The 15,347-nt window shown below is 44.4% G+C and overlaps 1 protein-coding gene across 1 annotated transcript in view; it reads right to left on the bottom strand.

Annotated features, from left to right (window-relative positions):
* MYO15B (myosin XVB) overlaps nt 1-15,139 on the bottom strand; it is a 42,827-nt gene extending 27,688 nt beyond the window's left edge. Inside the window, exons 1-21 of the mRNA XM_052808911.1 lie at nt 15,094-15,139; nt 14,233-14,342; nt 13,566-13,640; nt 13,066-13,162; nt 12,412-12,515; nt 10,552-10,615; nt 9,892-10,005; nt 8,151-8,312; nt 7,685-7,798; nt 7,186-7,244; nt 6,977-7,100; nt 5,079-5,174; nt 4,349-4,480; nt 4,037-4,162; nt 3,433-3,510; nt 2,960-3,108; nt 2,790-2,835; nt 2,283-2,407; nt 2,033-2,150; nt 1,353-1,528; nt 814-907 (exon numbers count right to left, since the gene is read on the bottom strand). Coding sequence (XP_052664871.1) covers nt 814-907; nt 1,353-1,528; nt 2,033-2,150; nt 2,283-2,407; nt 2,790-2,835; nt 2,960-3,108; nt 3,433-3,510; nt 4,037-4,162; nt 4,349-4,480; nt 5,079-5,174; nt 6,977-7,100; nt 7,186-7,244; nt 7,685-7,798; nt 8,151-8,312; nt 9,892-10,005; nt 10,552-10,615; nt 12,412-12,515; nt 13,066-13,162; nt 13,566-13,618 — 2,031 coding nt within the window. The 5' untranslated portion in view covers nt 13,619-13,640; nt 14,233-14,342; nt 15,094-15,139. The remainder of the gene's footprint in view (nt 1-813; nt 908-1,352; nt 1,529-2,032; nt 2,151-2,282; nt 2,408-2,789; nt 2,836-2,959; nt 3,109-3,432; nt 3,511-4,036; nt 4,163-4,348; nt 4,481-5,078; nt 5,175-6,976; nt 7,101-7,185; nt 7,245-7,684; nt 7,799-8,150; nt 8,313-9,891; nt 10,006-10,551; nt 10,616-12,411; nt 12,516-13,065; nt 13,163-13,565; nt 13,641-14,232; nt 14,343-15,093) is intronic.
* Nucleotides 15,140-15,347: the final 208 nt, after the last annotated feature.

The raw sequence follows: 15,347 nt of genomic DNA, 5'->3' as shown, positions 1-15,347 counted from the left end.
GCACAGCATGGCAGAAGGAATCTCTGCAGTCTTACAAGAACAACACTGACCTTAATCCTCTGCCCCATCCTTTGCTAGTCATGCCAGCAGCTGTACTGGGTCCCTCCCTCATGAAGCTAACAGCTATGGGGATGTTAGTTGCTACTCTAAGGACAAGTGGTCCGATTTCCTGTTTTCAATTTTCTTTTTAATAGCTGATGCAAAATACATTCAACGCATTTGATAGAACCATGGCTCTCTCCTGCACACAATTTTCCATCTTCTCAAATCACTGCCGTCCTGTTCTCACTCCAACTATGGGCCAAGCTGATTTGCGAAAGGCCAAGGACTTCAGCAGCCTGAGGCAGCTGCAAGCGGTCAGGGAAGCATCACTGTGGACTGAAAAAACCTTGCATTTCAGTCAGCATCTGGGAAAACACCAGAAATTGAACTGGAGAACTAGAAGACCAGGATGAATGATTCCTTATAGCTTGAGCAGAACAGCAGCTTTTGAGGCCACAGATGGAATAAGCTCATGTCTTGTGTGGGGCAACCCTGAAAATCTCACAAACACAGACTTACGAATCGGCTGCATTTGTACTACCTTTGCCAATTCTGAACTTCATCTAGGGAGACAAGGCTCCAGTCTCTGTGGTTCCTTCTTTTGACTACATTTACATCAGCCAGAGAGTGAAGGACATCTCAGTAGATCATTTCCAAGAAACTTTCTAAAGCCATCCCTGCCCTAGCCTCACCCAGTCACCCACCAGCTCTCTCTACTTAGAGCAGAAAGAGCTCCTGCAGTACACCTGGTCCTGAGAAGAGTGTTGTTACCTGGCAGCGCTTCCTCCTTTGAATCAAAGGTCTGGAGATTAAAATCATGGTATTAAATTGCATCAAAGTCTTCTTCAGCCTTCTGTAACGCTTCCTAGAGGGATGTGAAAAGAGAAGAATTGCCAGTGAGGGAAACTTCAACAAAATTTAGGCAGACTGTGGACTCAGTTTGAGGGTACGGGCCAAACAGAACATTAATACAGTCAGCCAGTCTGGATTTGGATTTACTGTGTTAAGCCTGGTCCTCTCTTAGATGTTTTCCCTTACATTCTTTACTCTAGCTATCACAATATCAGCCTTAGCACAGGCAAGTTACTGTAACAGCTTTGACAGCAGCTGTATTTCCCCTGAAACCTCTGCTTAATATTGGGAACCAGGCTGGGAAGTCCCCTCCTCCACCTTATTGGAAAGTAACAGGATGCCCCCCTGCAGAGCAGGCCAGGAGCCAACATGAGGAGGGGCCTGGCCAGGCACATCCCCACCTTGCTGTCCTAGGCAAGGACAAAGGGCTGTACCTTGCCTGGCCTTTGACTCCTGACCTTGCCTGGTAACCTCGGAAGTGAGCCTGAATGATTATGACTTTCTCCTGGAGGACACGGAGGCGTCTGCGGCGAAGGAGGCATCGGAATTTCCTTTGCAGAGTAACAACGGCCCAGCTCTGCCTCTGGTTCCGTCGTCTCTCCAGAAGCTGCCTAGCCTTCTCCTTCAGAAAGACCTGGTCAAAGGGAATAGCTGCTGACCCACAAAGAAAGCAGCCAGCTTCTCTAAGAGTTGATCAATAATAAAAGCTGCTGGTTTATCTCTTTATAGCCTTTAAGGCCCCCTGCTAAGGAAACTGCACTGCCTTAATTGGGGAGGGCAGGAGGTGCAGGTGCAGGTGACAGAGATGGATGCATTTGTGGAGGACAGGGAATCACGGAGTGATGAAGGTTAGTAGGCAGGAAGGCAGAAGCCCAGATCTCCATCAAGGATTGCTGGGTAGACAAAGGAGTTGGCCACGCTACTACAACAGCCTGGAGCCAGAGTGTCCCATTTCTTTATCTGAAATGCTAAAAATCCCTCCATCATACTTGAGACAAGAGGCAAAGCAAAAAGGAGGTGAAGGCATGCAATGTTTTCCCTCTTTGGGCAGGGAGCTGAGCTGCTCTCTGTCTGTTGACAGCCAGCAAATAGATGGCTGGGCCTGTGCAATTAAGATGGGATTCTCTATGGGCATCACCTTTGTTACTCCAATCTGATAGAGATCTGAGGGGCTTCCCACCACATGAGACAGCACTGCCACGCAGACTTCTCTCTCCTCTGAGTAGTTGTGCCTTCGCCCAGCCAGGAGACCATACCTGGAAGATGAGATGTTGATATGACAAAAGCCAGAGCTGTAACTGGAGTCCTCAGAGAAGAACAAATCACAATGTGCTGACAAGTTCATCCAGGCTTTGAGTGGCTGGGGAATCCCAAGTACACCACTGTACCTGCCTAGGAAGTTCTGGAATGGAAGACGGACTGGGTATCCCTCCTTTCTAATGTGGATAGCCTCCAGTATCCCAGAATGTCGCAGCTGACAAGTGACATACTCCACATCAAAGATATTTGACAGCTGTGAATATAAGGCAGAAGAAAAATGTAAAACAAGAAATAAAGAAAGAAAAAATAAAGAAGACAGAAGGGAGAGATTTTAGAAAGGGTCTCCTTCTATTGTCCTGTCCTTGGGTTAGATCTTGCCATGGTCTGTGGGCGATGGAACACAAAACCCAACACATCCTTTGGTGTCCAGCTGACACTGGTTTCTTATTCTCCAGCATATGATCCACTCATATGGCCACAGGGAAGTGTGAGAGACAGAGAAAGGGGAAGAAAAGTTTCAAGCTATCAAATGAAGCAAAAAAGTCCAAATCCCAACTGCGAAACGAGAGGTGCTGGAAAGAAGTGGACTCCAAGGAACTGAGGGACTCCATAAGGAGCTCAGGGTGCTGCCTTACCTTTTTGGGATTAGGGGTGATGCACCGAATGAAGAAGGCATGGCTCCTACAAAACAGAAGGAAGAACTTTTGATCATCCTCTTCTCTGTGCTGACCTGGGAAGACTTTACACTCTTCTGGGTGCAGCAATCAGCCCAGTGCAGGGATGGCACCAAAACAGTATCTCTCACCTTCTCAGCTTGGCTGTGAGGTCCTGCAAAGACTGCTGGAATTTGGACACCAGTGTGGAGGCCTGAGGCTTGAGCCCTTTGCCTCTGGCCCCCAGCTCCCTTTGCTGACTATAGGCAGCTTTAGCCTTCTGGAAAATGTGAGACACCACCTGCAAAAACAAAGAAATGACCAAAGCCCCCTGAACTACATGGAAAGAACAATCTCTTCTACCTGAAACTGGGGGGTCATTCTCCCTTGCCCCTGGCAGTACCAGGAACCCAGCTGCTTCCTCAGGCAGTCTGTGCATTTTATATATAAAATGCACCAATTGCGGGCAAAGACCACTTGATCAATTCCCAAGTGTCCTTCAGTAGGACAAAAGTCCTCACAGTTTCTCCAGGTTCTCTGACACCTGACCAGGATCTTTCTGCCTCTCACATGAAAGAAATGAGTAGCTTGTTAGGTGTCTGCAATATAGATCTTCATCATGTACCTTGAGGCGGCTCTGAGAGAAGATATCCAGCACCTCTGGACACAGCTGGTCACGGTTTTTACTAAGAAACTTGTGGACCTGCAGAGGCAAAGTCTGATTTAATGCACCATTCAGACCACCAACCAGACAAGCAAACATCCCTCTTACACAAACTGACCTGGGGCAGACAGCTGGAGAGGTGGAACAAGGGGAAAGCCCTAGAGAATGAAGCTTGCTGTTCCTGCTGCCACCAGGAGGGGAGAGGATGATGACTTCTGCTTTTAGGAGGAATTGCTCCTTTTCCCCTTCACATTGCCCAGCAGGCTTTAACCCCTCACTTTTTTTCAGCAGCAATAGCTTTCCTGGATTTCCGGGGCTCTGAGACAAGCAATGTAGGCTGTTGTGTAGGTGAGGCCATTACCTATTTTGCTTCTGTCCAGAGGCAGCTTAGTTGCTCTCCTAATAAGAATCTCCTCATTTCTGAAAAACTGTTGCTCTAGAGGGATGTGCAGTTACAAAGAGAGGGCTTTGTTCTCTGCACTTGCAGCTGGTCCATCAGGACAACCACAGCATGCTTCCAAGCTGGCCTATTGCTCCAACTGCTCAGAGCCCCCTGCCAGCTCACCTGATAGGTGACAGGGCCTGCATAGTGCTTCACAGTGAAGACTGGCAAAGGCAACTTGGGCTTGGTGTACCAAGGGCTGTTTCCATGATGGTAATGACACTTCTGGAGGAAGGTGTGGTCAGTGGCCTGTAAAGGAGATGGCAAACATGTTTCCTGCTGCTGGAACATATTCAGTAGGTTGAAAAGCTGCTGTTAAACTGAAGGTAAAAACACCTAATACTTGAGCGAACACAGTCCCTGTTCAATCTGTAGAACTGCCTCAACATAATCATCCTGTGAAAGGGATCACATAACAGGATAAGAGCTTCTCACCTGAGTCAGTGAAGTCTGGTCATCCAGGATACGCAAGATGCCATGGGGTTTTGCAGCAATGAAATCTAGGCATGACTCGCTGTACATCTTGGAAATAGGAATCCAAGCTAACTGCTCTTGGCTATATTCCTCCTACATGTTAAAGACCAACCAGTCAAATCCAGCCATGCAAACAAGAACAAATGGAGGGAGTTAACAAAGGGATTTGGTTTATTCATCAGGAAGTTAGTGTTTCACTGTTGTTGGGAACTTGCCTAGAAATATCTGGTTTTGTCTTATGAAACTTCTTCTAAAGCCACTAATGATTTTCCTTATTTAAGAGAGGAAGGCTGCTAAGCAGGGTGATAAAGTGAACTGTAAAAGGCAGCAAGGCTGATAAATACACTTTCATCTCCAGGACATCAGTAGTACATAAAATGCTACAATGAATCCACCAAACAGCTTTAAAAGTACCAACTGAGGTCTGGGGTCCTTGATCCTGACTAATTCACTTATAAAATCTGTAAAAGGGAACAAGGCACTAACAAACTCCCCTTCCCTTAATTTACTACAAAAGTAGTAAAAGATATTAAATAGCCAGCTCTATGGGCTAGGATTCCACAGGTACTGCTTAAGAGGGCCAGGTCTATTCAGCTTCCTGCTTCCCCGCTAAAGGATACTCTCCAGCTGAGACTGCCTCAGCTCATTCCCTATATACTGCCTTTTACCTGCTGGCACAAGTTCCATTTACCTCTTCTTGGGCAATGACAGTCTGGCTGAAAAAATGCTGGAGATGCTCATTGGCAAAGTTGATGCAGAGTTGCTCTAAGCTGTTCACACCTAGATCCTGCAAAGACAAAAAGGCATCATCATTTCCAACTCAGAGCTCTCCCAGGAGGCTGTGTCTTCTTGTGAATAATGCACAGCACCAGATGGTGCTGATCTGAGCTGCTGCTTCAGGCAGCTTGTTCTGATCAGTAAGTGTGAATGAACCTAAGAAATTCAAATCATCTTATGTCTGGTTTGCAAGCTCTCAGCCTCATTTATTGACTAGGCTGAACAGCAAGAGGCAAGATAAGCTGTGAAGGAGCAGAAAGAAGAAGAGGTATACTCTTGGATGCACACCCCTACCTGGACATGCTCCATTGTTTTCAGCATTCGTCAGAACACACAGATTTCAACAGGAATCCTAAGCATAAAACTCACAGGCCTTGATGAGCATGTATCGCTCTAAGCCACTGCTCTGCCTCTTTTTTACTTACCGCAAGTCTGGGAAGCCCCCAGAAGCTCACTGGGGTTGACATGTGGGTGTATACCTGCCACAAGGGTAGCGATTCCTGACCCAGAACTCTAGATGCTACCCTAACCTCAATTTCGAAAAGTAACACCTTGCAGAGCCTTTGCTTACAAAATTATCTGCATTTCTCCTATCCCTGGCCTGATCCAAAGCCTCGTGGATCAGGAAGGATCTCTTCAGAAACTTCAGTGGATTCTGGACTTGTCCCTATTCAGGCTGGGAATAACAGAAAAACAGAATATGCTGAAGCATGTGAAAAGAAATAAATTGTAAAAGATATAGTTAATATATTCCCAGCTTTGTCCAAGTCTTCAGGAACAAATGGGAACAGTTAGATTAAACCACATTAAAAATGCTTTTCTTACTCCCGTTAGTAATAGCGCCAGGAATAATTAAAATGTGATTCATTAAGAATTAGCTCATTCAGCTCACCTCATCAATACAGCAAATTTATACTAGGTATTTTTCTGCGTTTGTTCCATCAAAACACGCTGATGAGTGATCTGGCTCCCCAAGCCGCTGCTGAGCAGCAGAACACAGGCTGCAGGAAAAGGACTCTGAGCTGCTTTTTGCAGGAATTTGTGTATAGGTGAACATTCTAAGAAACTTCTGGGGGTTTTGTCAAACAATCGAACCATGGAGTTAAAATCCCTATGTGTCCTTTCAACACCACACGTAACTTGGTTTCTAAACTCCAGTGCGCTTGCTGAAAAGACAGTTTTGATTTGTATTTAATACAGCATATGAGCTAATTCAATGGGATGAGTTGGCTGAAAGTGCTGGGTTTGTTCTGATTTAAAATCAAGTAATTTTCCTCTTCCTTAGAATGACAGAACCAAAGCTAGCTATGTGCACCATCTATGCAGCACCATACTGGTCAGTTCGTGCAAAGGCATCAAACATGCAAGGCTGACGTGGGAGCACCAGAAACCACTCTATTTGAGACAAGGTTGTTACCTGCCTATGGTTGCTAGGTCTCCACTTACACACCAATACTACTTGCAATCCACCCAGTCCTATGTACCTTCAGATTCTACCTGTGCCACACAGTTATGGAAGGCTATGGGCTCCTCCAGATAGCAATTCATAACAAGACTCTATAGTAAAAGTGTTAAATCATACCTTGAGGGAGCATTTCTCTACTGCCCTAAAAAAAACGTACCCCCCTGAACACAGACATTTACATTACATAGTACAATTACTATCTCCTTTCTGGAAAAAAAGAAAAAAAAAGAAAAAAAAACTGAAAAGAAAACCCACCCATCAGATACCCTCCCATTTCTGGCAGTGACTGAGGACAATCAGCACATGCACTTGCAGCCCAGACAATATCAAAGAATAGGAAAAGCAACCTCAAAACCATGTATGTCCACAATGCCCACAGCACAGTCTGATTCCCAGGGAGCCAACCACTCATTGATTCTCAGCAGCAGCCAGTCAAAGAGCAGGTAATACAGAGTCTTGGCAATGGAGTCCCTGAGTAGGGGAGTAAAACCAGTTACTGCAAAGGCAACATCCTTGGGTGCATCTCACCAACCCAGACAACAACAGCAGAAGTCACCTGGCCTCGATGGCTCCTTCTACAGACAGAGGGGTGATGATCCGATCATAAGATGTCACCTGGATACATAAAGAGCCGGAATTTACTGTTATTATCTCCTAAATACCCTTTTTTTTTTTAATCCACAGGGAAGTCAGCCTGGTTAATAAATGGATTTTTTTCTATTTGGCCTGATAATTTACCCAGGTATCAAAGGAAAGATTAAAACCAGAATTTTTCTGCCACATTTCAGGGTGGGAGTCAGCTGGCCAAAGTGTTAAGCCTGAAGCCACCTCGTCAGAAAAGAGCCCTCCTAGATGTGAATTCTGCCATCTTTACAGAGCTGCCTTAAGGTGTTCAGCCCATCCTCATTACTGATCTAGCACAGCAACCATTTTACTCCTGCTGTTACCTCCCAGACTTTGGACCTTCTCAGGTGGTGGCCCTTCTGCTGCCAGAGCACTGGGCTAGGGTATTCCATGCTTCAGGATGAATGAGAAATAGCCAAAAAGGTACTCACAGTGACACGGTGAGTGACAGCACTTTGCAGAAAATCTGCTGACACACGCAACAAATTGGCCACAATCTGAATCTCAGTGTCACTGGCAATGGCTGCATGTTCATAGGATTCTTCCTAAATAGTGGAGAAGAACAACAGATTCAACTATGGATGGGATACTAGGTTCCACTAGTATTAATGTTCTCAATAGCACCTCAGCTGCACAGAGCTGGTCACAGCCTGGGCAAAACACCAGCATCTAGGTTCATTTTGGGTCCTCAAAGAGCACCCAAGCTCTAATTACGCTTCGTTGCCTCCCATCTTCTGTCCTTGCCTAGGTCAGTCTAGAGCCTAATATCAAAAGAACAGAATAGTCTTCAAAGAATATAATCTTCAGTCTAGAATAATGTCCCCGGTCCCATCACATGGGATAACAGCAATGTTCAGCACAAATAGCCCATTCCCAAGCTGCCAAGGATTACTGTACCTCATAGGAGGTAAAGCAGATATTCCCTAGTTGCAGAATGGCAGCCAGGACAGCCCAGGTGGAGGTCAGCTGATCTTCTGAGAGGCTGATTCTCTCCAGAGCTTGCACCAAGACCAGAAAGTCCTGACTGTCCTCCTTCCCCAGGATGTCACAGGCTCTGCCCTGAGAGAATAGGGACAGATAATCATGGTCAGCCCATTTTGCCCCAGGCTGGAGCTGAGCTACCAGCAGCAATCTTCAGAGAAGTAGTTCAATGTTTTAAGGACTGGAGGAATCTGAAAAAAAAGACCAAAGACACCACTAGTGGGAGCTCAGCATTCATGACAGACCAGTCTCTTTTCTCTCTGGAGTTTCTGAGAGCAAGACCTCTCTTGCCCACACATGCTAAGTTTTTACTATGCCTCCAATATAGGCACTCTAGCTACCCCTTGCCCACTGCTGGAGTGCAGCTTGAGAAAAGAAGGGAAGCCAGAATCTACTCCCAAATAAGCAATGTCAGAGTTGCTACCCCAAATGGTACCCAGAACCCACTGTATCAAAGCAAATGGGTTTCTGTGCACCTAGAGAGCCATCCTGGGTTATAGTCTCACTCGCGTCTGCCACAGAGCTTAGCTATAACATGGGCATATCGCTCTTACTCTTCTTGTGCTTTTCTGTATAAGAGGACACTCTTAACAACTGTCTGTGACCCTAAAGTTCACAGAAATCCTGGGCCAAGGCGATCTGTAGAAACTGCTTGCATAAAAAGACATTCTTTGACAAAAGTTTCCAGCTGATTGCCAGCCAGATTCAGATGAGGACAAGAACGAGGCCAAGGCAGCCCTTGGGCTACTTCTTGCCAAAACCAAGATCCAAGAGAGATTTTGCCAGTCTCTGCTAACTTCTTTATGCATAATCTGATCTTTTTCCCTTTTCTTCTCTGCAGCAAGATGAGACACTCCTGTTAGATACCACCTTGAAGAATTTAGTTTACAATACAGAACCTTTGCCAACTAGGAACATCAGCCCTTTAGGGATGGGCCCTTAATTGCCCTCCATCCCTGAGTCATTAATGGTACTTGTCCATTCCTTGCCTGAAGGAAAGATGATAGCAATCATTCGTCAAGGATTCCTCACATGACCGCAGCTGCTGTAAAGAGTTTGCTCACCTGGCAAAGCTGACCCACACAGCTGAAATGGGAAAGATACTTGCTATTGCTGTGAACTCCTTGAGTATGGAAAACATTCTTAAACAAAAGAAACTGTGCTCCAAGGTGATAGCTTGCCATAAGTCTGGCAAACAATTTTCCAATTTAAAGAGATTGTAATTAGCAGTACATTTCAGTGGTTTAAAATTTCCACCCATTGACTCAGTCAATGAAGCAAGTGTTTTGCCGAAGGTAGAAAGAAATATCCCCTGATCTTTTCAGTCTCACAATAAATTGCAAATGCAAGGAAAGACAACGAGAAAAGGATTTCTTCACCACAAGGTGGAGCCACGGACCTACACGATGACTACTTTTTAAAAAGGCTTTCTTTGGGAGCAGAAGGGGCCTGAAAGGTGAGAAGAAGATCACATAAGAGACAAAGGTAGTCCTTCTTAGGTCAGGTGTGAGAAGGAGCAGAGCAGACTTTAGCATAGTCCTGTGAGGGACACATCAGGAGGGAAGCAAAGTTATCAGGTGCCTCAATAACCAAACAGAAGCGATGTCTTGGCCATTTCATTCTATCAGCTGCTGCAGAACATCCTCACCTCACTCACCTGATTCAGGTAAAAGTAAGACTCTGCCTCTTGCAAGTACAACTTCTCTTTCTGCTCCACCGGCAGCCCAGCCAGTAGCTCGTAAAACACATGGTAGTTCCTCTCACCACCGGCCTGACAGGGAACAAAGTTCCTAGAGTTGACTCATACCCAGTTCCAAAACCCTACAGAATACATGCTGCCATGAACCAAACACTCAAAGAGCAGGACACTGAAACTTTGAGGTCAGCAAGAAGAGGCCAGAAGCCACCCAAGAACTATTTCATTTGAAAAGTTTCCAGGGTTTCTCACTGACACCTTAAGAGCATTCCATTTGAGAGCAGTCCCTTTCACACAGCTCCAATATCTGACCTCTTCCACACTCCAGACATTAACAAAAATTAGTTGAGGAGAGATTTAACTTCCAGTAATCCCTAAGAAGTGGCTTAATTCAACCTGTTTGAGACAGAGTGACCTCCTATTTTACGCAAATAAAATAAGCGATTACCTTGTGCTACACAGAAGAGACATATTTCTTGCTAACAGAATAAATGGGAGGCAATTCTCATACTTATTCCAATCCCTGTTATATAGCAGTAAATTTAAGATTAAATATGATTAATATAAAATATTAAGGAAGAGAGGGACCCCTCTAGGAGGGAGGGGCTCATTTGTCCTCACCTGAAATACCACACGAGACTTCTCCAGGAGGTACTGGGAGATGGATGTTCCCACCACGATGCCACTGAGCATGAGACAACAACAGATCGTGTCAGAAGCTAGTGACATGTTTTCTGTAGATCCATTTCACTGAGGGTTTAGCAGAGGGAGTTGTTGCTGAGAAACAAGGGTATGACCTGACCAACTTGGTCTGAATTTTGAAGCTTTCAAGCACAGGTGTTTTGTATCAGACTGTTACAGAGAAAGCAGCTATGAAACATACAGATTCAAGTCTGTGTTCTGAACAGCCTCCAGAGTACAAAGGAGCTTGGACTTGAGTGATCCTCACAGGGTATGTCCTGAAAATAATCCAGGTAACATGCCACAGCCCTTCCCTTCAGCCATATCTGACTGCTGTTGCATTACCACTCCCCCTTCTGACCTTGGCCACCCATTTCATATGTCAGGCTGATGGCCTTTGGGGACAGGGACCACCTATTTGTTTTGTAATTTAATTGCGTCTTGCACAGAGTGATCCTGGATGAAAACCGGGATGTCCAAGTACTACAGCAATAGGGGGCCATGCAGCCAGCAGCCTGGAGTTAAGCTGCATGCAAGGATCTATAGGCCTTTAAGCCTATCATGTGTCTCATATAGATTAGGCAGATGTGTAAAGAAGGGCTGAATTAGCGGGCACCTGAATATGTACAATTGATTTGAGAAGAGTCAATATGGCTTCTGTAAAAGGAGATCCTGCCTCACAAACCTCCTGGAGTTGTTTGAAGGGGATGACAAATTTGCAGATAAGAATGATCTGAGGGATATAGTCTACGTGAATTTCCAAAAGGTTTTGACAAAGTTGTGGGACTTTCAGGGAAACCAAGCAACCGCAGTGTAAGAGGGAAGGTCCTGACATGGGTAGGAGTAAATGGCTAATCCTCTTAACAGTGGGAGGCAACCACTAGAGTTCCACAAAGTGTCTGTGCTCTGACCTGTGAGAGTAATTCAAGGTTTGATAAGTGACCTAAAAGAGGAGCTGAACAGCAATGTGACAAAGCTTCCTGATTGTATGAAATTATTCAAGGCAGTGAGGATGAAGGCCAACTGTGAATAAATGCAGACAGACCTTACAATACTGAGCGAGCGAGCAAGAAAATGGCACATGAAATTCACTGTTGATAAATGTAAAGTGATGCATACAGGCTGAAGTAATCCCAGCTTCACATATAAACTGACAGGCTCCAAGTTAACCATTGCTGCTTAGGACTGGGACCTTGGGGTTATAATAGACAGTTCCATGAAAATATCAGCTCAGTGCTTGGCAACAGTCAAAAAAAAACCCCCAGAAGTTAGAAAGGAGGCAGGTTCAAAACAAAAAAAGGTGGTTTTCACTGGCTAGACCTATAGAACACTTGCCAAAGACTGTTGCAGGGGCATGAGGTTTATACGAGACCAAGAGGAAACTGGAAAACCACAAGAGTCTCAGAAAAACTCCTGAGCTGCTGCAAATGGTTAAGAGCTGACAGAGTGTTAGAGAAAAGCATGATATGTATTTGGCCTTTCTTACTGTTGCCTCAGTGAATGCTTGTGGCCAGTGTTGGAGACAACATTGTATTAGATGGCTCCTTGTTATAAACTAGTTCAGCCATTCTTATGTTCTTAATTTATCACCCATCTTGACAGGTGAAGATCTATTCTTTTGTGGAGGAACCTAAAAGCAAAATAGGGGTGTAAACTCATCCTCTTCCTATCCTGATGATAACAAGAGTGTAATGGAGGGAGGGCTATTGCATGAGCTCTAAGCGCTGCTAGACCTTTTCTCACCCAAGCACCCCTTGACAGCTGGGAAGGACAGCATCCCAAGCTGTTCCTTTAACTCACCATCGCAGATGGACATTCAGAAGCTTTCCAAAACGGCTTGAGTTGTCATTGAGAATGGTTCTGGCATTCCCAAAACTCTCCAGGATGGGTAGGACATTGCAGGGCTTGAAGAAAAGAGAGAGAGAACACTTCAGTAGCAATCACGGGGTTTTAAACCCCAAAGGGACTTAAGTAACTGTTAGTTTGAAAATCCAAGAAAAATGGGACTTCACTGAAAGAATTCTTGCCTGGCTAAAGAGTCTTTTTTAAAATTTATTTTGGTATCATTACCTCTAGCCATTGGTGAGTTGCTCTATAAGCTTTTTACCTTCACTGCTATGACCTTTCACTTTACTTCTGCTCTGTGTTTGTTCAGATTCACCTCCCAGACACTGCTATAAGGTCTCTAAGGCAGGTATCATCTCTCTGTTCAAACAGATACAGCACTTTATACAGCATCAGGGTTCCCAGATACTAAAATACAGAAGAACAAATACATCAGCTGCCCTCGAGTCTTTACAGAAGCTTCATCTTGAACCACAAGCCATGCAAATTCCAGCTTAGTTAAACAGGAACAAGGAAATAACATAAACAGTATGGCCTCTTTACCCTGCCTTTGGCTTCTGCTCCTTGCCTAACCATCACAGCATAAAGCCAATTTCAGTTGCCTCTTACCTGTCTGACCCTGTGGCTGTCTGATCGCTGGTACAGCATGGTCAGGTATTGCACAATTGCTTTGGCAGCTTCTGTTTTACCCGATCCGCTGTGTCCACTGGAGGAACAAGAGGAACAAGGAAGCTGGCATGAAAACATAATTACCCAATTTAGACATATCAGAGGACCTGTTACAGTAAATCAGTGGAGTTGTACTGATTTACAACAAATGAAGGTCTATCACATATTGTTTGAAACACTGACATGATTTGACAAAATAGGCCCAAATAAGATTCCACTGTGGAAGGCCAAATGCCTTCTCTTCCACTTCTCCAAACGGATGTGAAGCTAAATTCAAACTGTATTTGCAGAGTGAAATAAAAATCCGTCTTATTCATGTTCCCTACTGACAGCCTTCACACAAGAGCCAGAATGATAAACTTATGGACAGTGAAATACAAAGATGAAAATCTTGCATAAAGAAATCAACAAGCCTTTGAAAAAGTACCCTTATTTCCTACCTGATGATGACACACTGCTCTTGCTCCGATGACTGGGATAGCATGTAGGCCATTTCTGCTATGGCAAAGATGTGTCTAGATGTACAGAAAGAAAAACCCAGTTAACTGACCTCACATTTCTACCTCACAAATACAGCACCAAAAGGTTACTCATCAGTGATCTACATTAGAGATGGGCCAGTATCTGATCTGAGAAATGTGAGGAACCAGGGAAATCAGAGCTTTGTTCTTTGCTGACATCAGGTTAATACCACTGTTACAAGCTACTGCAAAGTTCAGGTTCCTCCAGGACCTCTTCAACCTAACCTGAGTAATGCTCTGTCCCATAGCATTTAATATAAGGGACACCTGCAGTATTATCTGCACTAGAGGAACCTGCCTACACTGCTAGTTCTGGTAAGGCTGTACCAGTGTTAGCAGTTACTTCCAGAACTCCTAAGGTGCAGTCCCAACAGTCACTGAATTCAGGACCTTCAAGCAACACTTGAAGAAACTTGACCTAAAGAGTTTAGCTCCGTAAGTCTGAGCAACTACAACTTTGCCAAATGGCTTGTTCACTTCCTGTGGCATTCATCCTGCTTTATCAGACAACTGGAGGAAAATAAACTACTTTCTGGAGCACAAACAGAACAGAGTTTAGGGAGTTATTTGAGAAAGAGAAACATACGGGGCATTTTTTGAGAGAGTCCCTTGGTGGTACTGGGTAGCCACATCTTCAGAGTAGATCCTGAGGTCTTTGAAAGGATTCACAGAAACCAAAATTTGCCCAATGTAAGTCTAGGACAAAAATAAGAAAGGGAAAAAAACATCTGGTGCCTTCTTAGAATTTTCTGAATAAGAAATGCAACTGAACACATATATTAATACAAAGATTAAAATGACCTTTAAAGGAATACTGTCTATTCTGACTATACTGCCAGCTTATTCAGGGCATAGCACAATTTTTCAGTGGTCATTTTCAAAGCTCTGTCATTAATATTTTGGGATAAGTGGGCACTCACTGGTCCGTGGTCATCTTCACTGGTCACTGTCTATTCTCCAAACTTCACATGAAATTACAGGCACAGGTTTGAACACCTGAGCCAGTAAATGAAAAAGAGAACAATTAGCCATCCAGAACTATCTCTGGACTGCAACACTGTGAAATGTTGCAGAAACTCTGAAGTTTCTTCTCAAGATCCACAATTTTTACCAGAACTACTTTGCTAAGACAGGAGAGTTCCACTAGGAGCAGCTGAGGCTAAAACTGAACCTAAGTATGCTCATGGGTTGGCAACAAATACCAAAATTAAAGAGAAACTCTGAGACTTTCAGATTTTACCACAAATATTTCATGCTACCCGTTTTCTGAGCAAAAGCAGTGTATCCTTCTTATCACCGTTCCCAGTAAGGAGTGAGCTCTTGAACTACTTAGTGCATTATTAAAGCTTGATAGAATGATAGAAATCATTTTCTCTTAAAGCTCATTGTTCAGAATGAATAAGCACTGAAGAAAAAAAGAAATAAAACAAAACACCACTACCCATACATAAATAAGATTGCGATGGAACCTCTTCTTCAGACACAGCAGAACTGAGCTCTCACAGACTTCCCTACAAACAGAGGAAAGGACTTGTCAGCCACACACTTCACTTGCATGTGTTAATATTAACCTTTCTGCCCTCCCAAGGATTTTGTAGGAGGCTGGGATCTGAAACTATTCACTGCCTTCACACGGTTCCAATGTGTCCAGGATTAAACACAGCAGAGAATAGAGCAGCCAAAGCTCAGAACATCCAGCCT

This window comes from Harpia harpyja, chromosome 14, assembly GCF_026419915.1.
Source record: "Harpia harpyja isolate bHarHar1 chromosome 14, bHarHar1 primary haplotype, whole genome shotgun sequence".
Taxonomy (NCBI): domain Eukaryota; kingdom Metazoa; phylum Chordata; class Aves; order Accipitriformes; family Accipitridae; genus Harpia; species Harpia harpyja.
The sequence above is the reverse complement of the archived record's forward strand: the minus strand, read 5'-3'. Positions and strand labels throughout refer to the sequence as shown.